The sequence below is a fragment of the Triplophysa dalaica genome, chromosome 3 (genome assembly GCF_015846415.1).
Source record: "Triplophysa dalaica isolate WHDGS20190420 chromosome 3, ASM1584641v1, whole genome shotgun sequence".
Classification (NCBI taxonomy): domain Eukaryota; kingdom Metazoa; phylum Chordata; class Actinopteri; order Cypriniformes; family Nemacheilidae; genus Triplophysa; species Triplophysa dalaica.
Genome location: NC_079544.1, coordinates 9,127,349 through 9,153,510, shown reverse-complemented (window position 1 = coordinate 9,153,510; position 26,162 = coordinate 9,127,349). Strand labels below are relative to the sequence as shown.

The 26,162-nt window shown below is 37.8% G+C and overlaps 1 protein-coding gene across 1 annotated transcript; it reads left to right on the top strand.

Annotated features, from left to right (window-relative positions):
• Positions 1-2,273: 2,273 nt before the first annotated feature.
• On the top strand, positions 2,274-24,193 carry pld1a (phospholipase D1a). Its single transcript, XM_056742948.1, has 26 exons — positions 2,274-2,411; positions 6,990-7,154; positions 7,430-7,596; positions 7,677-7,819; positions 8,073-8,184; positions 9,066-9,131; positions 9,714-9,772; positions 10,070-10,162; positions 10,632-10,784; positions 10,958-11,107; positions 11,188-11,271; positions 12,078-12,159; positions 12,968-13,078; positions 13,154-13,345; positions 13,544-13,730; positions 16,287-16,415; positions 16,562-16,680; positions 16,849-16,962; positions 17,146-17,256; positions 18,415-18,503; positions 19,480-19,593; positions 20,680-20,729; positions 21,126-21,260; positions 22,242-22,395; positions 22,480-22,597; positions 22,770-24,193. Exons 2-26 carry the CDS (start codon positions 7,055-7,057, stop codon positions 22,992-22,994), a joined length of 3,057 nt encoding a protein of 1,018 aa, XP_056598926.1. The 5' UTR covers positions 2,274-2,411; positions 6,990-7,054; the 3' UTR covers positions 22,995-24,193.
• The last annotated feature ends 1,969 nt before the right edge of the window (positions 24,194-26,162 follow it).

The following is a 26,162-nucleotide window of genomic DNA, read 5'->3' as shown; positions in this document are numbered from 1 at the left end:
AAGTCTATCTCTCTGTCTTTGTTGTTGGCAATAAGAGAGTCGGATATGCTGGGACGTCCTCTAATGCAGCACTTGTTTCTCTGTGATTAATCCATTTAGATACAGTGGAGTGTAACACTCCTCACAATGGAAAGTAGATGAATTCTGGAAAGGAAGGGCTGTAGGAAAATGCTCACAGTTTGTTTTAATAATAGTAGAATAATCTCTCTGAGGATAAATTATGTCCCTGACTGCAGAGCAGTTTGAAGTAATGTTGGTTTGACATTTCGACCTCCAAATTTGGGAAATTATGCTTCTCATTTTAGAATCTTGCAGGTGCTAGAATATTAGATCTATAGCGACCTGTTAAAGATCTGGTAACGTGCTTTTTCAAGCATTCTGACTTAAGGCCGATTTTTAGTTCTGCGTAGGATCTACGCCGTAGCCTACGTGTCGGTTTTCATTTATACTTCTACGTCGTTGTCTGTGCAATGACCACTAGGCGTCAGTGTCCACGCTCGTGTTGCTTGTGTAACCAAGACTAGAGCCGGAGAAGAATCAGCTTGAGAAGCATTAGCAGTGATAGCGGCAAGTAAACAGTCACTTTTGTTGCCGATATGAGATGTTTAATACAGAAGCACAAATATTTTACATAAATGCGTTTGAGTAAACATGACTCTATCGCAGAGTTTGTTTTACCTGAGGGAGGGGTTCAAACAGACCAATCTCAGCGCTTGCGGTCCACGTAGGGCGTTCAGTTGACGTGTCGTTACATTTTTGGAGAGGTGCGCGTCAGGCTATGGCGTAGGGTACGCATAGGGTGCGCGGCCTTGCATTAGCTAGGCGTAGGTCCTACGCATGACTATAACTTGCGCTTTACACTGTCAAATGTGCAGGATTCTCATGCTTAACATGGTCAACTTGTTAAAAAACGAGTTGGATGTATTACGTAGTATTTCTGTGCTTGATACACTCTTCCAGCACTCCAACTTGTTTTGGAAAGTTTTTACAAGTCTGGATCCCTCTTTCGTAACAGAGATCCTATTCCTTTTATAGGGCAATTCTCCCGTAAAAGCACGCACACGGCAAGGCGAAAGAAATAACCCGCCCACGTGAAAACCGATGAGCGATAGGAAGGCCTCAAGATTGGCTGCGCTGTGGGCCTGCAGCTCGTTACTCTTGCTATAGTGAAAGTGGTTGTGTGTGTTTATTTGTTTACGCCATTTCAGTGATGTATGTTAAATAAACGGTGGATTTAACGAGTTGGAGATCATTGGAAACTGATAGATGGCACGATCCCAGTGCTAAAAGATGCAGGACATGAACTGCGCATGGTAAATCACGCTAATTCATACGTCTGTGTTTTGTTGGCAATGTAAAAATAATGTAAAAAACACAAAGGGATTATTGCGGTGATAGATTGTGTGCTCGTGCTGTAGTTCCGTCCCCCTACCTGCCGCCATGCGACCGTCTTTTTTCGTAAATAATCGTACAGCTGTATCTCTCTTTAATAAATTGGATCAAACTACTTACTCTGCGTAGATACGATGTATGCAGTACTACTGTATAGGTACTCAAGATTAATATGAGATTGGCAGAAACTGCGTGTGATACCTGAACTTTAAATACAGTAGCCAAGGGGTTCTCAACCTTTTTGACTCCAAGGCCCCTTACTGTATTCATCAATATTCATAATCCCGGCTCACAAATACTCAAAATTTCTACCCAGTAAAATATTTCGAGCTTGATATTAACTGGAAAAGTGTTTATTCAATATGTAAACTAGACCAATAATAAGAAATATCGTTCAATATATTTCAAGGCTCATTTTGTCCAATTTTAAATTATTAGTTATGCTAAGGGCCCCCTTGTTGAGAACCACTGCGGACGGTTTCATCGGCGAAGTCATCTAAAATTTTATATTTCATTTATATTCATATTTTATTGTATATTAATTGTATTAAATTACATTAAAACTACTCAACAGTTAGTTATTCTTTGTGGAGATCTACCGGAATTTAATCCATATGTTTGTTACCACTGAAACCATCTTAATATAATTCCATATTTTGTGATTTTTATATTTAGCCACAAATCATTATTATTAGTTACCCTTTATGTTTGTTTTCTTTGGAGATGTCTCACGCTGTCCTAAATGCATATAACAGCTGAGGATGGGAGGGGTTTAATGTGACAAACTGCACGTGATTGGCTGAGTGATTAAGACTGACACCAGGGGATGCCCCTCCCCGTCAAACACATTGGCCTGTGACAGATCTTTCCACTGAACTGCCCTCTTGTTCAGACTGTTGGGAGTAACAGAAAAGGAGAGAGAGTCTTTCACACTGCCTGCTAAAGTGTGTTAGTCTTTCATTATTGTAGGCAAACAACGCGGTGGATTTATTATGAGGGAGTCATGTCTACAAGGGCAGGTCAGTAAAAAAACTTCTGTTGTTTGTTGCTTCAAACTTCTGTGTCTCATCTTATAGAGTTAAAGGGAATGAAGACTGGGAAGGTTCTGGCTCATTAACAGTTACAAACGTGAACATTTCAACAGTGTGTGTTTGAATATGTAGTGTTTGTGAATGTACAGTGAGTGAAAGTTTTTCTGGTACCAGTATGTCTTGGCTCTTGTCTCACTCCACTGTGAAAGGCTCTTGTATCTGTGGTGGAATGTGTGACCAACACACAAGAAGGAAAAGTCAAGTTGGCTTTCTCAAGCTCCAAAATCCTTGTTTTGGTTTGTGCGGTGTTTCAATTTACACAGCCTCTTTTATTCACTCATACTCACTTTTTGCATGATAAAGATTCATTGATAGTTATTCCTGCTACTCTCTTGTAAATGGCTTATGTTGTCTGCGGATCTTATACACTTTTACCATGTCATTCATTAATCCGAACAGAAGAGACTTCTGACCCTGAACTGCTGGGAAATGTATGTTGATACTGATATGCTTCATTGAGTATAAAGATGCACCGGTTATTGCCTTCAGGGGCAAAGTGCATTTGCTCTGAAAAAAAACCCGCATTAAAATTGTTTCTCTGATCTCAGGCTTGGAAAAACTCCAACTTTTACAATCAAAGACATGTTTAACAGGAGTAACAGTCATATGTCGCACAACAGGTTGGCATAAAGATTTTAAGTTTCAGTCTTTCCCAGATATGTACAAAACATTATGTTTATTTGTGGCTAGCACTGAGCAATGTTTTTAATGATAACATGATCTTTGGTTTGTCTCTGCAAATGAGGGTTTGATCCACTCTTCAAAATGAAATTTCCCACAGCTTTGTAGTAACATGCCCCAGGACACATTTAAATACGAGTGGCAAAATTTTCCTAAAAAGCTGGTTGCATAATATGTTATTGCTGTCTGATTGAAAGCTGTGAGGTCGTTCTCCGTGATGATCACAATGGGCAGGAACTTGTTGTCAGGAAGCAACAGCTGATATCAGCTAGTAAAATGAAATAACACACTTGCAGCCTCTTTTTTTCTTTGCATTATCTTTATAGTCCTGTAATTTCATTTTCATAATACCATCAACCTTAAGCATGCTTGTTAAGAGAGATTAGGGTTAGTGACTTTAAAGAACTGAACGAGATGGGGCTTGTACTGTCTCTTACTGGTTCATATTTCCATCTGAGCTCTGGAACGTTTATAGTCTTTCTTTGCATGAGTGGTTCTCATCTCACCGGTTGTGACCCAAAAATGGGTTTACAGGCCTGTCCTTCTATATAGCTTTGGACCGCATTGAAAGGATAATGCTTAATGCAAATAATAAAACTGTTTTAAACAAAATTGTAAATGGTAGGTACAAACCAATGAACCAATCTTTTGAAGATGGTTTTGTACATACAAAATTATGTTCGAAGAGTTTGGTCCCAAAATGAGATAATTTAAAAATATTACAAATTTAAATTATTTCAAAAATCATGTTTTTTATTATGTTTGAATGTTTTTATTGTGTTAGTTATCTGTCTTATTATGGAACCAAACTCTTCATTTTAAGGCTATTAAAAGAGTTGGTTTATTTCAAACACATCATTGAGGCAGCTGTAGGATAAACACACTACCTATGTAATATGTAAACAGTTTATGTCTTAATATGTCTGACCGTTAATGATAGGTCATTGTTTTTTAATTTGCACCTGCATTGAAGTTGAAAATTTTGTGAATTTAGTTTTCTTTCTCCCTTGGATTGAATCCATGACTGGCTGTTGTTAGCAACATGATCTACCAGTTAAGCTAACAGGAATTTGTCAAATCTTTGTGAAAGAACAGTAAGTAAGTGAATGGACAGCTGTGCTTTTCCAGTGCAAAGCTCAAGGGACTTACACAGGAAATAGAGCTTTGTTTATTAATTGTTCACATCGTCAAAATATGTTTTCTTAAATAGGAATGTAGTATTTTGAAATAGTAGTCATCTAAATATTTTATCAATGGATTGGTAGTGACATGATTTATTGCCCCTCTCTGACCTGTGCAGCCTTGAATTGTCATTGGACAGGTGGACATGAGCCACATGGTGAACGAGTCCTTGTTAAGAACTGCTTAACTTAGTTTTAAGCCAGGCACAGTTCACCCAAAAATACATCCTTCAAAATATCCTCTTATGCGTTCAGAGGAAACAAAAATAATAAAGAAATTGTTCCTTGAGGGTGAGAAAATGAAGCTCTGGATGCTGTTGATTTACAAAAAAATTTAACCTGTACAACACTGTGTTTAGAAGTACACTTACTACAGCAATTTGTAATTTATTACATTTATTCAAAGAACACGATTTAAATGTTTTTATTCTTGCACCCATGATCAAGTATTTTCTTCCAATGACATTGATTAATGTAAATAATGAAACTTATAGAACCAGTTATTTAACTTGGTTTATTTCTGTACGTATGTTTACGAATGTTTTGAAATTCTGGTGTCCACTTGGATTTTAAATGACTGTCATTGTGAAGGAATTAGAGGTCTTGGTTGCTATAGTGAGGTTTTAATGACTATATTGCGTTGAAATACAGGAATAGGATGGCTGGGGTTGCTTTTTTGAGTAAAGCAAAAGCTTCCAAAGGTGGCTGGACTGGAAAAGATGATGTCATGATGTTTTTTATTGTGGAGTTGCCAAAGAGCCGCTCCTCACTGCTTTTCTTTTTTTGTCTTACGTAAGAAACACATGATTTCCCTTACACAAGTTTTAAAAGATGATTAAGCCATAAGACAAAAAAGCCCAACCAGTACCTTCAACCCCCCACCAGCACCCAAATGAGAAAATGTTCCATTATGTGTAATAGAGGGTTTTGTGGTGGAAAAGTGCACTCGGCAGCACTCTGTCTTGCCTTATTTGCTCTCATAAAGATGTTTTTTTCTGAGGAATACAATTGTTGACTGTATGTTGTGTGAAAGGGGATTGGGGGGTTGGCTGTGGCATTTAGCTTCATGGTACTTGTGTGAATGTGTGAATGGTGTAAATAACAATTTTGCTGTGGTAGGCTATTTGAGACCTCTTTTCTTTTATTGCACTTCTGCTTTTTGTTGTTCCAATTGCTTCCATTGTTTCCCTCATCTGTAAGTCTCTTTGGATAAAAGCGTCTGCTAAATGACTAAATGTAAATGAAATTCAAGCGATCAGTTTCAGCATAATTTATGTCTTTCCCAAATTCTCATTACTTATTATTTGTACTTTATTGTTCTATGTGTTGTTAAATCCACATATCAAACCATCTAATATCTTAGACACACTGTAAAATATCCCCCAACTTAACTTACAATGCTTCAGATGGGTAAGCAATTCTGGTTTCCTACTCTGAATTCCCAGTTGAAAGCCATTTAGATGACTTGCAGTATGTATGAGAGCAGCATGATCAGATTGTAAATGCTTTTGGGTTTTATAGAGTTTTTTACATTTACGCATTTGGCAGACGCTTTTATCCAATGTGACTTACATTTCATTGTACTATATTTTTTTTTGTTTCTGGCTATGTTTAATCCCCTGGAATCAAACCCATGACCATGGCGCTGCTAACACCATGTTCTAACCACCGAGCCACAGGAAAGCTTTCTAGGATTTGTTCTCCACAGACATTGCAATAAACAGGATGTTGGGAAAATGACATTATGGTCCGATCTTGTCTGTTGTTGGAGCAATGTTTTCAGAGTTCTCTGAAGTCAATGCCTCACAGGGAAAGACATTGACCCCTGACCTTTGACTGAAAGAGGAAATGTTTAAATAGAAATGAGCTAACGCAAGACATATGAATTTTAAGCATTTAAACATAATTTTAACACAAAGTATTATATTCTGCATCAAATAAACAAAGTCATGTTTTTTATTGATGGTTTCAGAGGCAACAACATAAACATATGTAATGTGGCCCACACTTAACTTCCCGTAGAACGCTGCAACAAATCAATAGCTGTTAAGTAGTTTTAATATCATTTAATTTAATTTAATACATTTAGTATACAATCAAATATGAATATAACTTAATGTTAATTTAATTTAATTTAAAATAAATTCTTATATTATAACCAAGCACATACCAGAAGTTAACTTCAGGCAAGACGCGTACCTCCAGTAAAACCATCTAAAGTGAAAAACAATTGTATTAACCATTTTTTTGGCATATTGATGACCATTGGCAAATATGGTTTTAATACAGTAGTCATGGTACAGTTACAATGGTAGAAAACAAGTGTTGATTTCCTTAAGGGATTGTTTTGCAACACAAACCACAAGCATTATTTATGTCTGGCTAGCATCTACTGTCCAGTACCAAGTGACAGATGAATTTTCCCCAAATTAACAATATATTATTTAATGCCATCAAGATAAAGGAATCCGTTTCCTCTCTTTAGATGCCTGCACACACCTTAGTTAGTAGCATTTTTAATATTCGCATTTAGCACTCTAACATTCCCAATGTTAACCCGTTTAAAGCAGACCTGTGACACATTTTGGAGTCATTCATACATGTGTACAAGTGTGTGTATAAATAGCCAATGCTGGCCCTACAGGTTGAAGATTGCTGAATATGATCCTGCAGTTCCAGCAGAAGTGAACTCAACCTCATAAAACAAACATGAGCGACGCTGTGGAGAACCTGGACACCAGGGAGCTGGGCTTCTCAGATGCTGAAGATGAACCTGAAGAGGTGGACTTCAAGGAGTTCAACCCTTCTGGTGAGTGTTACATTGAAAAGCGTCCATTTGTTGTAGATGTACATCAAGTGGTTGAATGTACATTCATTATTTTAACTGGAACCAGAAAAGAGCTAAGTTTGTTTGATCACACATGTGTCATCCGATTCTGAGAGAAAGATACACAGAGCCTAAATGTAATGACTCCACGGCATGTTGCAGCATGTTCCTTATCATCACACACCCACCTTGAGCACTCACAAACACAAAAGCATGTTTTCTCAGGAATGCTTGAGTTGCCCTGTCATGTGTTTCAGGTGATGTCCAGATCCCATTCTCAGCTGTGTACAGAACAGTTGGCTTTAAAGAGGCAGAAGCCCAGGTGTACCTCACCACTGCTCCTATAACTGCCAAGATACTAGCGGTGGAGCGTTTCACCACGACCCCAGACCGCTTAAATATCAAACACAGAAGTGTGTCCAAGGTAGTGATGCTCACATTTCAATCTGTTGGAGGTTTAAACATATCTTTGGAATAGACCTCACAACAGTACTGTGTCCGCAGGCGATGCCAGCTGTGTTTAAAATAGAGTTGAAGCATGGGAACTTCACCTGGGTGGTGAAGAGAAAAGAGAAAAATTTCATGGATTTGCACAGAGAGCTTCTGCGCTACAAGACCCTCATGAGGATCCCACTGCCCACCCGAAGGTCAGACCCTGCTCTTCATATGTCCCGCTTTACACCAAAGATTTTCATTTTAACAAGATGCGACACTGCCGTTACAATGAATGGCGAGGAATGCAACGCTCAATAAGGCCACGCTAGCGAAGGAAGTCCCGCTTCCAGTAAAACGAGCCAATCGTCGATCAGGCGCTCGCAGTTAATGAGGTGGCCTCGGAAAAGGGGATTTTTAGCATAATTTAAGCTTAGCAGACCAAAGTTACGATGTATTTTTTTTCAGCCATACTGAGAGACGGAAGAGCATCAAAAGAAGTGAGGTGAGGCAGATGCCCGTTCTACCTCGGGGAGGCAGAGACGAGCTGGTGCGAGAGGAGCAAGTGTCTAGCAGAAGGGTGAGTCACAAACCCATGATCACATGACCTGAAAGGGATCCCAGACCGTGTTGAGAGTGATGTCATACGGCGTTTGAGTCTGTGGTTAGATCTCTCCCCATCACTCACATGTTTTATTGTTAAGAACATGTAGCCACAACAGCCAGTGGTTTTACATCATCAGTTTGAGTCACATGAAAACAGGAGTATTGTTCACTGAATATGTCATGATAGTCAAGTCCCGATTATGAATAGAGATCAACAGTGACCGGTCGCTTCTTTACAGCAGCATGGCTTTCAACAGTCTTGTCATTCTTCTCCATATTGTGTATATTGCTGGAAATTTCTCAATGAAGAGTTCTGAACATTGATCCAGACTACTGGTTTTGAGATCAAAAAAATATCTGATTTGAAGCAGAATGTATTTGTAAATAAGAATATTATGTAATGCTTTTGATGAGATATACCGAAGAATGAATTCTATAAGACGTGACAACATAAGACACAAAAGATTAAATAATTTTATTTGGAAAGAAACATTGGTATTGTTTTTTATTTTAGCTTAAATTCACATATTACAGTGTAGCTTGTGGTAAATGGAAGCGAGCTAGCTAGAAGACTTTAGCTTGCCTGGTAAAACCCTTATTACTCTTACATTTAGTCATTTAGCCGACGCTTTCATCCAAAGCGACATACAAAGAGTTTAAGGAGCAATAAGCGATATGTAATACGGGAGCAATAATGCAATATGTGCTAATACAGAGTTACTAGTTACAAGCTAGACCACTACCTGTTGAGAGAAAGAAAGAGGTTTTTTTACATATTTACCCTTTCCGTGGTAAATATGTTATCACTAAAACGATTGCTTCCAAATATTTAAATTGAGCTTTTTTTTTTTGCAGAAACAACTGGAAGACTACCTGAACAAGCTGCTGAGGATGGCAATGTACAGAAATTACTATGCAACCGTAAGCTCACACTGTATTTAATGTTCCCATTGGAGTGATTGTAAAGAGTTCATGCTCTACAGAGCTCACAATGTGTTATCTGTAATGAAACAGCACGTGTGGATCGATATTAAAGATGGAGATTGTGTTTACAGACCGGTTTAAAGTTCAATTCTCTGAGCTCTGTGTTCAAACAGTTTTATTCAAGGACATCTGTAATTCTCTCAATTTTCTCTCTGTCTCCCACTCAGATTCAATCTTACTCTTGAATGCCCTCTGCAACAATCTATATAGCTGAGGATTTAGTGTCAATTTCTTTTAATTGAAGAACATAAGACACAAATTGAAAAACATAAGACTTTTAATTGACAAAAAAAGAGTGTTTTTTAATTAGTTATTATATACATTTTTTGTATTGATGAACCTTTTGTTTCCTGTTATATTTATGTTATTTCCCTTATGTTTTTCCTATTTGTTAATGCAAACACCTTGAGACCAAAACAAATTTCCCCTTTGGGGGAAAATAATTCCATTTCATTTTATTGTTATTGATGCTGCATGTCTGTCTCATAGGTATTAAGTGGAATTGCTTGTCTTTTCTAGATGGAGTTCATTGATGTGAGTCAGTTGTCCTTCATTCAGGATTTGGGCCCAAAAGGATTGTAAGGACAATCTCTTTCTCTTTTAAAGAGTTGATGTATTGTTGGTATTTGAGAAACAAAAGTGTTAAGAATGGTGCTAAAATTATTTATGTTTAGATCACTGTACTTATATATTTTCAATACTGTAATATACTGTAGTATTTGTATTTCAGTAAAACACAGTGCGAATGTTGTAAATACAGTCAAATATAAATCTGATGCAACAAATAACAATGCAAAAAGCATTAATAGGCTTAAACGTAGGCTTTCATTTTTAATGCTTAAAGTAATGATGTCATTTTTTTTGTTTCTTTTTAGAGAAGGCATTGTTCATAAAAGGTCGGGAGGTCATCGTATTCCAGGCATAAACTGCTGTGGTCACAATGAAGTCTGCTACCGCTGGTCCAAACGGTAATTCTGAACATTGCAAATACTTTAACCCTACAATTTATTCACACAGCACAAACTACTAAGTCTGATAAGCTGGAAGAAAAGATCAAATGCATTTAAACCGTGAGGCTGTGCTCTTCATTTTGAGCTTTAAGGTTTGCTAGACTTTTTAAAGCAGTGTTATCTGTAAAAATACTATAAGGAGGGTGCCCACACAATACTGTCTTAATGGAGACCTGCAGGGTGTTTATCACTTGCTTCACTAATACCATATGGTATTCATTTTCTGATAAACTGATATTGTAGCACTTGAATTTGTGCACCCTCTAGTGTACAAACAGCACATTGCTAGTGTTCATGTGCTGTTAAAATGATCCAGACAAATAATCAAATATATTTTGTGCACCCTGCTTTCGACATTTACAAATAACTGGATATGTAAAAAAAAGTTTGGGAAACACTTTTATAGACAACTGTGCTGTGTGTTTAGGTGGCTAGTTGTGAAGGACTCTTTTCTGCTTTATATGAAGAAGGACATGGGTGCAATTTCATGTGTCTTACTGGTGGACAATGAGTTCAGCATTAAAATGGACTCAAAATACACCGAGACCAAGCATGGCGTAAGGATAGAAAACTTGTCCAGGTATGTTTGATTAGATGATCAATCTAAAATGTGTTTAGATATATTTAATATCTATAAAGTAGTTTGTTTACATGATATTGGCTCATTTAATATATAAAAACCGATAAATATTTGATTTAGGGGTCAGAAGAGATTAGACAAGAATTAAAACAATGTGTGTGTTGCTTAAATAGGAAACTGGTGCTGAAATTCTCCAGTTACAGAAGTGCCCGCTGGTGGGGTCAGGCCATTGAAAGCTTCGTCCGGAAACATGGCAAGGCCTTTTTAAGGACCCACCGATTTGGATCTTTTGCCAGAGAAGAGGAGAACATACCCTCGAAATGGTACATTTCAGTACCCTGTCACATTTGAATCCTGCACATCTAATGGTTTGAAAACATGCTTCTTGCATTTAATTGTTCAGGTATGTGAATGGTAAAACCTATATGGAGGATGTTGCTGATGCACTGGAGGAGGCAAAGGAGGAGATCTTCATTACAGACTGGTGGTAGGAAGACATTGTTTATCCTTTTCCAATAATGCACATAAGCTAACTGCATAACTTCACTTTTAGTGATTATCACATTAAATAGTAGATTTAAAGTAGATTTTTTACAATATGCACCAGTGTTACAAGACTAAAGGGCTTGAGGTTGGAGCTGAAGTGACATAGCAGTAGTTGCTGTAATCCTACATGCAGAGTCAGTAAAAGTGAAGCATGGGCTTAAAGTGGGAGGTGTATGTCACCTCACGGGTGTTGAGTTTCCAGTCGTCCTTATTTAAAAAACACCACGCCTTGAAAAACCCAGTGGTCCGATCCTATCTGTGACTGTGTGATGGGTAGGTTGGTGTGTGAGATATCTAAATGTGTGCTATTGGTGTAGTTTAGTGGCTTTCAGTGAAACATTTTGTGCTAATAGATTGTGAAAGATCAATTTATATCACGGACAGTATTTATTGTCAACATCGGATGTCGTTTTTCATCCATTTGACTTCTGAAATTTGATGCATTTCCTTGTGAAACAGAATATTCAGGGTGTTCACCACTTTATTGTATTCATCGAGGTTGAATTGTGCAAGTAGATGTTATGTACTGTAACCAGAACGGAGTCAGATCTGAATATGAGTTTACAATCTATTGTGGAGGCATAACCAGCCTTCTCCAAAACAGCAATATTTAAACATGGTGACTGCCAATGCAAATATAATGCAAAAGTACAAATAGATCAAAAATGTGTATTAGGAAAATGTGTGGTGTCGACTTTACAAATGTGGTTGCAATTTGTGATTCCTTTGATTGTGTGTGGTTTGCAGGCTGAGCCCTGAGATCTTTCTGAAGAGACCTGTGGTGGAGGGCAATCGCTGGAGGCTGGACTGCATTTTAAAACGCAAAGCCGTAGGTCCCTGTACAGAAGTTTCATTTTTCCTCTTAATTGATGCCATGCTCATAATTTGACATTAATGTGATGTATTCAATGGAGGATTCATTTGAACAGAAAGGTCCAAAGATTTCTGCTGAATTGGAACATTCTTCATCCTCAAAAATGAAAGTCACAAGCCTCCAAAAAAAACCCCATAATACTCTTTGCTCTATTTAACACATGTATCCTGACTCATTACATTTAAGTTCATTACGTAGTTCACATATACAGCAACTGGGGGAGATTAAGAGATCACTTCAAAATTATTGAATTATTAAAATGATTAATTTTGTATCATTCTGTGAACTACTTACAATATTTCTCCCAAATTCCTAATAAAAGTTGGTCATACACAGGTATGGAACAGGTCAAAATAACAAAAAAGATCCCAAATACTGCAAAGAAAACAAGTTCATATTCACTTTAAAGCAAAGTATTTAGAAAAAGTAAAAAATATTTTTTTATGTGATAACCTTTATCACAAGTTTTTAAGTGTCTTGTCATGCTGTCAGTCTTTCACATTGCCGTTGGATGACTTTGTCACTTGTGGGATTTGATTTTGTTGAAATTCAACAAAGACTGTACTTGAATGGCCACAATACATCTGGAAATGATGATTAAATGAAAGTTTGGAAGTGGCTTTTAATTTTTCCCGCTCCTGTATTTTACCTCCAAAAATCGATGCAGAAATCAAGTTCTGTATAGGCTTGCTAATAACTAAATGAAATAAATTTGTTTTCTTTAAATAGACAGGAGCTTCATTATGCGCATTATGTCTTTTAGGAACAAGGAGTGAGAATCTTCGTCATGCTCTATAAGGAAGTAGAGCTGGCACTCGGCATTAACAGTGGGTACACCAAAAGAACCCTGATGCACCTTCACCCTAACATCAAGGTAACATGCGTGCGATTCATGATCTTTAATTATTAAATAATAAATGCATATCATCACAACACTCCTCTCTTTCAGGTGATGAGACACCCCGATCACGTTTCGTCCTCCGTCTACTTATGGGCCCATCACGAGAAGATTGTAGTGATCGACCAATCGGTTGCTTTCGTGGGAGGGATTGACCTAGCGTACGGCCGTTGGGATGATCGCGAGCACCGTTTGACTGACGTGGGGAGCGTAACACATTCTGTTGCCCAGGCAATGGAGGAGGTTAGAGTCAACACATCCATACAAACAAAACAGTCATTGTCATGTATGAAGTCAGTTATTACTTCATTTAACAGCAGTGTTATTGCCACACCCATAACACACCTAACTCATGTTTCTTTTGAAGTTTTGCAATAACAGACTCTTGGATGTGCCTACCAGTTATAATGTTGTGGAATCATCTTTTGTTTTGGTATTCAGAGTTCGAAATCATCCACACCCAAGAAAAAAGGTTTTTCTGGCAGTCATTTAATGGCTGGTGACTCAGCAGACCTGCCCAAACTAAAAGGCATTGGTCGTACTCGCAGGGCACGGTTTAGCCTGTATCATCACCTGCAGCGAGGTCTTCATCATGCCGACAGTATCAGCAGCATCGATAGCTCCAATAGTAAGAGACTCATCTGTAACTAATAGAAAACAATAGTGGCCTAACACAATATAATCATTTGTGTGGAGTTGTTTTTTTGTGTCTGCTGATGACTGATTCCTCTGTGACTTTCCCTGCTTGCATAGCATCTGTTTCAAATATATGTCTTCCTTAAACAAATCTGTGTCATTCTTGATGGATTCTATTGAGATTTCTTCAACGTTACAGATGTTTTAACACGACGGGGAAATTTGTGGGTTCTGATTGTAAGAGTTTCTTCATTGCTACAACAACAAAGCCTGGCTGGCTCACAACGTTTTTATTACCTTAAAAAGATGAGATCTTGAAATGCACTCTAATGGATTATCTGGATAACCGTGGAAAGGAGGTTAAATTGGTGGCTCACCCAAAAAAATCATAATTTACTCACCGTCTTGACATTTCAAACCAGTATGACTTTCTGTGGAACCCAAGAGAAGATATTTTGAAGAATGTTGGTAAACGAAAACCATTAGTCCCCATTGACTTGCATTGGTTTTGTTTCCATACAATAGAACTCAATGAAGATCCAACAGTTTTTGATTACCAACATTCTTCAAAATATCTTCTATTGTGTTCTGCTATAGAAAGAAAGTCAAACTGGTGTAAAATGTCAAGAGGGTGAGTAAAGGATGACAGAGTTTTTGGGTGAATTATTCCTTTAAAAAATGATCTTTATTTTGTTTCTTTTTGGTGCATGTGCGGTGATGTTTGTTCCCTCTATGTGTTAAACGTCCCATCATCTTCTTGCTTAAGCTCCCCCTGTTTGTTCTCTCTTCAAGAGGTGAAACAATATAGATCAGTCTGCAGTATATCTGAGAGAGGATTAAGTGTGTTTGAGACTGGCTTAAAGACGAGACAGCAGAGATGGTGCTTTGATGAAATTACTTTGACCTTAAACTTCTGCACCACCAGAGATTTAAACACAAGATTAAACGACTGTGACCAAGTTTACCTGATTCTTTAACACAAACTCATAATAATTTCCTGTTGAGAGAATCAGTCTTTTATGTCTCTAACGATTCAGTCAAGCTTGTGGTCGCATTCTTTTTTGGGGGACAGAAAATATTACTACACATAAAGTGCCTCTTTTTTGACAGAGTTTGAATGAGTTACTTTGCATACTGATTATATGACCTGATGGATGTTATTTAGACATTTGCACCTGCAGGTTCTGCTAAGTTGTTTGTTGTAACAAATGTGTTCACCTCATATGTACAGTATTGTAGTAGAGTAGGCGGGGCGAGACCGTGGTTCGAGTCCGGTGAGTAATTGTGAATTAGCGCCAGCTGTGCGCACACCGGGCTCGAATCACGTAGGAGATGGGAGCATAAAAGGAACGAGCGACCGGACCGTCGAAGAGAGAGGACCGGGCCCGAACTTATGTTATGTTTGTATTTATATTATGTTTTGTTCGCCGGCGGTCGTCCGTGAGGGGCCGCCGGCTGTTATATTACTTTATTAAATGTTTGCCGGTTCCCGCCTCCTTCCTTCCATTTTATTGAGATTTGTTACAAGTATGTATCGTATAATGCAATACTTATGCATTCATTTCTTATAACGCAAAGATATCCATATCATACAAACAAGAGTGTATAAAGGGCTGTTCACACAGAGCGTGTTTTTCCATTGTGCTGCACTACTTTTCTGTTGTTTTTCTATGTAAACGTGCTAAGTGGACTTGTTTGACCATGTCTGATGTCTTTTGCAGCAACTTGCACATGAGCTTAGCATTTTAAGGAGGCTGTGTTTTTTTTATGTGCAGCATAGCTCATTTCTATCAGTTTCACACAGTTGGGCAAATCAAAAGGCCCCGAAGATTTACCTCTTGTTTACAGTAGCAATATGGTCACTGTAAAGACATTTGTGTTGCTTTTGTGTTTATTTGAAGAATCTACCATTATGTTATGCAGGCCGAAAATCGAGGCTGCAGAGAACTTCAGAGGGCTTAAATGCGCTTTGTTCATAAAAAGCTTTTTTGTTTTATTGTATATTAATTTGGTGCATTTAACAAATTGTGATGAAAACGAAATTTTAAACTATGAAGAAAATATTTAAAAGGTTTTTGTGTTTCTCTCACCACTTGCCATCCTTATTCAAACCAGCCTACTTGCAGCATAAGCTCCTCCCACTTGAAGGTCTTGGTGTAAACTCCTCCCACTCACAGGTCTCCGTGCCACAGCGATATCTACTTGGAGATGCCGTGGCAATCTTCGTTATCAAATGTGTATCTCGAGACCTTCGTGTTCTGCGCTCTTTAAAATGACTCCTGAACGATGCATTATGCCAATTTGCGTTTTGAGTTCTTTTTGAACGTCCCCTTATGGCATATATAGCACAGCTATATTTACAACAACAAAATAGAAAAGTGACAAAGATAGAGTACTGTACAATCTATTCATAACCTTTATTCTCTAATGTAATGTGGATATGCATATATTACATTATGTGTACATGTTTGTCTTCATTTCGGTGGATGACTGAAATTAGCAGTTAAGCAGAAGTAACTGTGGTTTTATGTGACTTGTGTCTGTTCAGAGAGTGGCTCAATGCACAGTCTTCAGACAGGTGTGGGGGAGCTGATAGGGAACACACGCTTCTGGCATGGCAAAGACTACTGCAACTTCGTCTTCAAAGACTGGGTTCAGCTGGATAAGCCTTTTGATGGTGAGCCACACTTTTCCTGACTGGCAGCTTTTGTTGCCCTTATCACAATGATCGTTAATTCGGGTAATCCAGGGTTAACTGTGTTCTTAAATGCACATGTTATAGATCTTTAAAGCTGTGCTTTGTAACACTGTGCTCGACTGTAGATTTTATTGACAGGTATACGACTACCAGAATGCCTTGGCATGACATCGCCTCAGTGGTGCATGGGAAAGCAGCCAGGGATGTTGCTAGGCACTTTATACAGCGTTGGAATTTCACCAAGGTGAGATATTTACAACCCCTACTTGGCACTGTCTCAAACACTTTAAAGTTCTTTTACGCTTGGCAGACTATATTGCATTCGTACGCTTCTTAAATCCCACTTTAAGCACTGGCATTTGGTGTCGCATAATGTAGTTCTGCCACAATAAACTTGAGTTTTTGCTTCTAGATGATGAAGCCAAAGTACAGATCACTCAACTACCCGTTTTTACTACCTAAATCGCACAGCACAGGCAATGATCTGAGGTACCAAGTTCCAGATTGTGTTCAGACCAAAGTTCAGGTGAGAAACAAATATACACACAAAAAAAAACTGTTGCAATTTTGTCTATAGTTTAACCAGTCGAACATTGCATTTGAAAGAGAAGGGTGTAGGTTTGAATCACTGAGTCATGAGTTTGATCAAATGTATATCTTGAATGCACTGTGAGCATCAGCAAAATGAGAAATGGGAATGGTCTTTCAGGTTCTGCGGTCAGCTGCGGACTGGTCTGCTGGAATCAAGAACCACGAGGAATCTATTCATAATGCCTACATTCAGGTCATTGCCAAGAGCAAGCACTTCATCTACATTGAGGTAGATCACCCACTTTAGCTGTTGACGTGTTGCTTTTTGGTTCAGATGTGCAGACTCTGGTTTAGGTACAAAATGCATAATGCAGTACCCATAATACATAAATAACACTTTTGACATTTAATTTGCTCATGTTTTGAAAAAATTTTACCATGATTTTTTTAATATAAGTAAATAAAAGTCTAAATCATTGTGATAAATCGATTCCAAAATAAATGTTTGTGTTTATTAGGGCTGTCAAATGATTAATCGTGATTAATCGCATTCAGAATAAAAGTTTGTGTTTACACAATATACAGTATGTCTGTGTACTGTGCATATTCATTTTGTTTTTATAAACACATACAAATACATGTATAAATATTTAGGAAATATGAAATGTGTGTTTATTTATATTAATGAATCATTTAAATTACATATATAAATGTTTAAAAATATATATATATTTTGTATGTGTATGTGTTTATGAAAACAAATATAATACGCACAGTACACAGACATACATTATGTACAGTAAATACAAACTTTTATTCTGGATGCGATTAATCACAATTTATTGTTTGACAGCCCCAGTGTTTATGTAATATATGGGTGTCTGGCGTGTATATTTATATGAATATTCAAATACACAAACATACATGAACTGTATATATTTATGAAATATATTTACATTTATACATACTATAAATTATATTTAAATATAAATGTTTTACATGTTTTATTTAGTGTATTTAAGATACAATCTTTCAAATAAAACATTGTGGCTGTAAAAGAAGGAATGATGTCAAAATTAGTAACCATAGAAAAGTGATCATAGAAATAATAACAAAAATAATATTACCATAGTATTGTATTGTGTTCAAAAACAAAAAGGACAGAGACAGAACTATAAGAACAGTAAATATTTTATATATTGTTTATACATGTACTGTATGTGTATACAGTATATACATAAATAACCATACACACACACATCCATATTTTATATAAACACAAACATTTATTTAGAGAACAATAAAAGTATACTATTATTTTATTTTTGTTATTCTCATTTTTGTTTTGTTATTATTTTCTTTTTAAAAAGGCCACATTTTTTACCTCGGTCCGCCTGAGGACCTAAAGTAATTTGTTTCTGTGTTTCAACGTTTCACTTTCTTTTAGAACCAGTTTTTCATTAGCTGCGCAGATAACAAACTTGTTTACAACAGGATTGGCGATGCCATTATTGAGAGAATCATCAGAGCTCACAAGTAAGTGGTAAAATCTTACTGCGGTAAACACTGATAGTCATTCTTCACCATTCACTGGACAGGTAAATCCTCATAGGGATGTGCAGCCATGCTTATCATTCTCATTTAAACAGCCATATGCATACTCGGATTGTTTTTCCGATTTTTAGTCTGAATACTACGTTTTGAACATAAAATGGTCACCCATTCACGTGGATGCGTTTGATCCGTTCAATCGAGTCGCTCCATATGCAATTAATTTCCTTTAATCTCAAATATCTCTGATCATTTAATTCCCCTCATGTTAGGTCACGATGACCGGGAAGGCTACAAGTGCTGGTGCTCCTGCACAGACATAAAACACAAACATGTTTTCTCTGAAAAGATTTATAAAAGTTTCTAAGCAAGCATAGTTGTGTTGCTTTCCATCTTCAATAAAACCATGTGAGATAAATGGCAAAATACCACCTTTCTGTACTATGCAGGCCTGGAAACTGCACTTCTCTGTGATGTATCTGATTCACACGAGAAACAAACCTCTTTCTGTCTTGGCTCAGCTGTAGAGACTGGCCTGTCTTTAACGCGCAACGACAGCTAATGAGGATCTAGCACCTGCCACTGCGCTGATGTGAGCCAGACACGGGCTGCTGTACACCTAAATGTGCCACTCTTCATTTAGTCTTCACACACATTGCCCTCGGTACTCGAATACTGTGCTGATGTTTCGGCTTGAGCTGTGTTACTCTAGTCTAAATATGCTTAGAAATATTGTTCGTAATGACTTTTTAATTATGGTAGCAAAAAGATTGAGCGCAATGAAATGTCACAAAAAGAGAAATGAATTGAAAAGGCTGTTTAGCTATTGGTGCCACAGGAATTTGATTTAAAGGGACAGTTTGCGAATGGAAATTCAACATTTATTCACTCATATAATTCACTGTAAGATGTGTATTTATGTGAAGTTATTGAAACTGATGTTTACTTGATCATTTCGCAGAGACAATAAAAAGTTTCGTGTGTATGTTGTGACACCTCTGTTGCCTGGCTTTGAAGGAGACATCACTACAGGAGGAGGAAATGCACTTCAGGCTGTCATGCATTTCAACTACAGGTAGGAATATTGTGAGTGAGTTTTTATTGCACAAAAATAGACAGGTGACAGTAAAAGCCACTTCAAGCAAGAGCAAGGATGTTTGGTACTGAAGAGGATGCAATAGTGGTCACAGATTTACCATTGACACGTGACAGCAGTTTTGGATGAAACGGGGGTCGGAACTGTTTGTGTTCTTTTGGTACCATCAGGTAATGCGTGTTGGCATGACATCATTTTCAATAGAGATCCCAAGAGATCTCAAGTCCCGAGTGATTCTAGGTCCTTCCAGGGGATCACGTGCTCAGCAAAGACACAGCATCCTCCTAATTTATTGGCCTCCTTAACACCTTAATCAGGATTTGATTGGCTTGTGTTTACGTGACGCATGCAATACTGCCTATCATTTTATTAGATGACATCCCACCTGTGAGGCATTTGCTCTGTCAGCAAAAAAGGGCTCGCAGTCGTTCCCTTCGCAGTGATGCAGCGGATAATGTTTTTTTTCTCCCTAGTCTGATTAAGATTTAATGAGTTTGGCAATACACTATACAGCCTCACAGCTTCTATCAGCACTGATGTACGAGACAAACCTTTCATCTCTTGCTTTCAACAGTCACGCAATACTCATTAAAAATCGCTATAACCTACCAGTGTTTTGGATAAAACAAGGAATTTGTCATAGGAATTATGAATGGCGTTGATGTGAGGATTATGACTGTATTAGACAGTGCTGCTTTGTGACACCTTCAATTCATTACACAAACAAGAGTCACAGCAAATAAAGTCTCGTCTGGAAAATGAATGGAAATAAACAGTGCTTCCATGTTGCATTGAATATGGAGAAATGCGCTGGGTGGTCTGTTTATTTATTCATTTATTGCAGTTTTTTACATTGCCTGTGAACTTCATTTTACTGCAGTTTTCCTGCAAATGTGCCGTGTTATACGGTATGTGAAATTGTTTACTGCTTTATAAAGTTGCTTTTGGATGCTTACATTTTAACAAGAGAATGTAGTGATGTATAGACTGATATAATGTTAAAACACTCTTCAGCTACTATCAAATAAAAGTGTCACTTTCTTGTGTGTATGTTTTGATTTTTAGGACCATGAACAGGGGAGAGTACTCCATAATCTTTCAACTGAAGAAAGAACGTAAGTCTCTGTGTCTTTCTCTCTTTGTCAGATGTTGGGGTAGGAATGTTTAGATAACTCAATTGTGACTTTAATGTGAACTTGACTCTGTGTTGGCTGTAAGACGTCTGACTCTCTAATGTTGTTTGCTACTGAGACTTCTGAACCGCAGTTCAGTGGCGAGAGCAGCATACAAAACATTCTTTGAAAAATGAATGATCTGTGTTTATGAAACTAGAGACTGTTTTTTGAAGTTCCCACAGTCACATATTTACATAATGGCCAAGACCAGACCCTTCTGGATCCTTCGTTTTATATGTGGATAAGAAAATTCATTCTTTTTAGAATTATGTAAATGGTAAGTGGCTTTTTGTCATGTTTGCAAAATCAGTATTTCACTCTTTTACTTTTCTACAGTGGATGACCAATGGATGAACTACATCTCATTTTGTGGTCTGAGAACTCATGCTGAGCTGGAAGGCAGACTGGTGACTGAACTCATTTATGTTCATAGCAAGCTGCTCATCGCTGATGACAACACGGTCATTCTTGGTGAGTTAGCAATAAGAGGAAAAGTTCACGCTAACAGTTTACATTTTAAATCGCAATGCACACCTACTTTTACATTGTTGGCTCTGAGAAACTCTATAATCCACTTGGTGGTTAGATGCTGCTGCGCCCCCTTGTGGTGAACTCTGATAAAATCTTGACTTCGAAGCAAATGTTGAAGGACATCTTTTTAACTTGACTTATTTATTTATACTCCAAAGGAAAATATATTTTAATGTTAATTGGGCAACACAAACATCAGAGAGGAGCAACTTTTAACGTGTTGATATTAAAGTTCAATAACAAACCACTGCTTTTGACGTTTATTAGTAAAAGATTTCATTTTAATGCGATGGAAGATTGTTGTTCTATAAACACTTTCTACACATGACTACACTGACAGATCAGTAATATTAACCATTGGCTCTCGCCTAATATCCGTTCTTCTGAAAAAAGATCAAAGACAACATGTGTGAAAGGAGAGCAAGAAAGTCATTTCATATAAAAGTATAGAGTGAAGACATTACAAGATATCAAATGAAAAAAGCCATAGATCAAGATGTAGGAGATAGGGACATTTAGCCTCATACTGCAATTGAGTTATATCTGTTGCTGTAGGTGGAAGATGTATGTGCTTTTGAATTGGATTCAACAAATGCAGTTGAATGATATAAAAAGTCTTATATAATGTGCCTTTTTTATTCGAATGTATTTATTTTAGCAAGCCTACACTCATACATACAGCCTTCCTCTTTAAGTTATTGATGATATATACTTGACATTTTTAAAGGAATAGTTCATTCATAAATTTTTATAATTTATATTTTATATAATTTTATGCAATGTTTAAGTGCTTGTTCATACTGTTACGAATTAACTAAAAATAATAATAGAATAGAAAAATAACAGAATCAGCTCACCGGTACTTGTTTTGCTTCCCAATAAGCTTCGCTTTTAGTCTTCATGTTTGTCTCTGCCTTCCAGGCTCTGCCAACATCAACGACCGCAGCATGTTGGGTAAGAGGGACAGTGAGGTTGCTGTGATTTTTGAGGACTCTGAAACGATGCCATCAGTAATGGATGGACAAGAGTACCAGGCTGGCAAGTTTGCCCTGCAGCTCAGACTCGAGTGCTTCAAGTAAGCGCTGATGAAAACCCTAGAGTCCCAGCAACACAGCACTGAACCTTAGCTAAAGCTGTTTATTTTTCATTCATTATGCAGAACCATTCTAGGTGCCTTTAGCGATCCAACCATCGATGTGAGTGACCCCATCAGTGACAGGTTCTACAAAGACGTGTGGATGACCATCTCGGGTCGGAACGCCACCATTTATGAGAAGGTTAGTGACATTCAGATGCTTCGTTGTCTAACCGCGTGTGTTTAAAAGAGTTTGGCTGGTTAGCTTTAGCAACTATGTATACTAACTAACTAGATAAAAGCACTTTTCTCTATATATTATTATCTGAAAATAATCTTTTATTCTGACACTTTGACTTTTGGTGCCGTCGCAGGTTTTCCGCTGTTTGCCCTCCGGTCTGGTGCGTAACAAACAAGAGCTCATGAGTTTCCAGTCCAAACCTGGCCTCGACAAAGACGATCCTATTAAAGCTCAAGAGCTGCTGAAGAAAATCAGGGGCTTCCTGGTTCAGTTCCCACTGGATTTCCTCTGTGAGGAGAACCTCATGCCCTCGGTGGGCACCAAAGAAGCAATGGTGCCCACTGAGATCTGGACCTAATGCGGCCAAATGTGAACTACAGCAAAGACAATCCACTTCTTGTGATAAAATAAATTCAATAGGTTAGACATATCGTTCGTTGTGAAGTTCCACACAGAACGAAACGAAGAAGCGAAGGATACGTTTTTTTCACAAATAAATGTTCGTGTTCATGTTGTTTTGTACCTGTTATCAATGTTTTGTAAATATAATCAATATAATATTTTATAAGCAGCACTACAAAAATGTATGAATGAAAGTTGCTTTCTTAAGATGCCAAAACAGAAGGGCCTTTTAAATAAATAATATCATTTTAATGTCCATAAGGAAGTTCTGAATTTATTGGTGGATGGCTCCCTCTCAAAGAGAAGGCTAAAATGGAAAGTGGAAGTCCTGTCACATGTGATTTTGTCACTGGGGCCCATTCTTCAGCCCGGCGTCCCCAGTGGAACAGCATTCATGACAGGCTGAGCCCAGTAATATGTGTTTTCTGTCTGCGAACCTGCCGAGGCTTTTACTGTCCAGTCCTGTCGCCTGTCTCTAAGTGTCAGAGCTCTGGGGAGAGCAGACAATCTGTCTGTGAATTAAAGTGCTGAGTGCCTGAGGGCATTTGTTGCCCCTCAGCGCCCAAAAGCAATGTGTGACTCATCCAATCCTACATTCTCCTGTTCGCACATGTGCCAAGGGTGTGTATTTATGAGTGTTTTACGATCACTTTCACATTCACCCAATATGTTTCAATATCAGGTCAGCCATTTCCTGCGATTACTTGTTTTTTGTTTTGTTTCTTTGGTGTTGCCAGTTTCCACTTGTTCAGGTTGGCATCTTATTGGACATTGCCACCTGTTTTTGGTTGCATTTTGTTATATTTTAGCTGCTCACAGTTGTATCTTATTTATTAATCAATTAAACACAAAATGTGGATATATGAATGACAATAGCAATTATGGGTCATATTCTCAGAATCAGTTAAATATAAGGGATAAGAACTCTCTTTCTTTGTTTTTTGGAAATGTATCACTTTTATACTATAGATCACTGAATCTATCTGAAACTTTGGGAGTTCTGGAGGTCTTGGTGAGAAACTGACATCATATGATGTCTGTGAATTGTGACAGATAATATGTAGTTAAGCCTGGTTTCAGAAGATCTTTGAACAACTCTGTATTAATGCTTGTACCGCAATTTGCACTAAATAAGCCCCAAATAAATCCTCAAAGCTAAAATGAAGTTTTGTGAATGCTTTTCTTCTGGGGTTTACCACACTGTAATAACAGATCTTAAAACTTCAATGTCTCACTTTCAATTTTAACACAGCAATCCAATCAAAACTTGCCTTTTAGGCTAGAGTAGCTGGGACATGGGTTTTAAAATGATGGTGTTCTTCTGAATATGAGTTTAAATGCTACTGTTTGATGTGGGAACTGGTTATGATCTCTGCCCAGTATCAGCGGAAACCTGGAAGTCATTATGAAGCAATTTATATGCAAATCCGCCTCGTCCCCAAACGCACCTCATTGAAGAAGGCATCTGATAGAGACGGGACGACATTAATGACGTGCTTTGAGTGGTGTTCTGAAGTATTGAATCATGTTCAAAGGTGTTAAAATGAAGAGACTGTTTTGATAGATTATCTCTCTGACCTTAAATAGTATCTAGCATATGGTTTTTAGGCCTTACTTTGGTTTATGGAGTGTCCAACAACAAGTTTATGTACATACAATGTGTTTAAACACTAAAATGTCGTAATAATAGGCAGTTATTCGTACCTTACTTCTAGGCCCGCCTACCCGCTAACCCTGAGTCATGTGATTTGTCAGATGGTGAAGTCTGTTGTTATTGGTCAAACGCTTTCATCATTTGTCGCAAATGGAACCCCACTACCATCATTACAGGAATATGGTTAACATGTGGTTGGATGTCATGTATATTATATGTGTAGCTAGAGATGGCAGCGATTTTACAGTACCAATTTGAGCCCGAGTCTGACGAGGAAGCATCAGAAGACGCTAATCCACAACAAACTCCACCACGACTGGAGCAGGATGATGTTTGTCAGTGGCAAGTGACAACTCTTGTCATAAAAACTCCCAGTGTGACAACATGCATGTTGTGCTTTTTCGTCTTAACTGTGGTTGTCATGGTACATAGAGCATTTCAGAAAGTCGACGTTACGAAAAATGATTGTAGTATCACCCAGATATATCTATATAGCTGCACGTGCAGCAAATGTGTCAAAATGCAAAGTTAATAGCCAGATAAATAAACTGTAACACCCCAGAAATAACGCTACATGCTAATGTCAGCGTTATATGCATTAGCTAAACACAGACATAAGGTACGAAAATATTTCTTGAAGTTAAGACAAAAATAAATAGTCACACTTACAGGTTTGGATTTGGTGGAGCTAACAGGTCCAAATAGAGTTGGTATTGGCCCCTCTTTCAAGGATCGTCGTTTTACATACCCTGCAGTGAACGTGCCAAGATTATTAAAGCAATCTTCGGTGAAATGACGCGCGCACAGTTAAACCCTGGGGTTATACTCCTTTTGTATCGTTTGAAAAATGAATTGCAACCATTTTTCCTTCAGACGTTCTTCCTTTGGTAGTTAAAATAAGACGGACTTAGTGTCACACCGTAGAACACAGGCTCTAGACATGATACACACGCATCATGAACGAGCGACAGTGTTTGTGGGTGGAGAGATAAGTTTTCACGTCAGTCTCAGCAAAACGTAGGCGGGGACTATGTATAGTGACGTAGATATGCGGGTGAACTATTCCACGTCTCGTTTGTGTGATTCAGAGTCGACTCGCATTTTTACAAGCAAATAACTTTGTAATTTCTTCACCTTCGGACTTCCAACTAGGCAGACAGCTTACTTTCAAACACGGCAATATAACAGACTGCATGAAATGTCATTTTCATGATCTCATGCTACCTACTCTTTAATGGCTTCTTTGGCAATGGTCTGAAACTCTCCAAGTACTCAACTCATATTCAGATATTGAGTACATCTGGATTCCAGGAGAGTAAAGTTTTCGATTGGTGAGTTGTCTTGTGTCGTTTGAAAGCCTGATTGCTGTATATTGTAGTGCTTTGGTAGTGTAACATGGCTCATTAAGCAAATTGTCCTTTGCTGAAAGATACCTTTCAGGATGAATTTGCATTGATATGTATGCAGAGT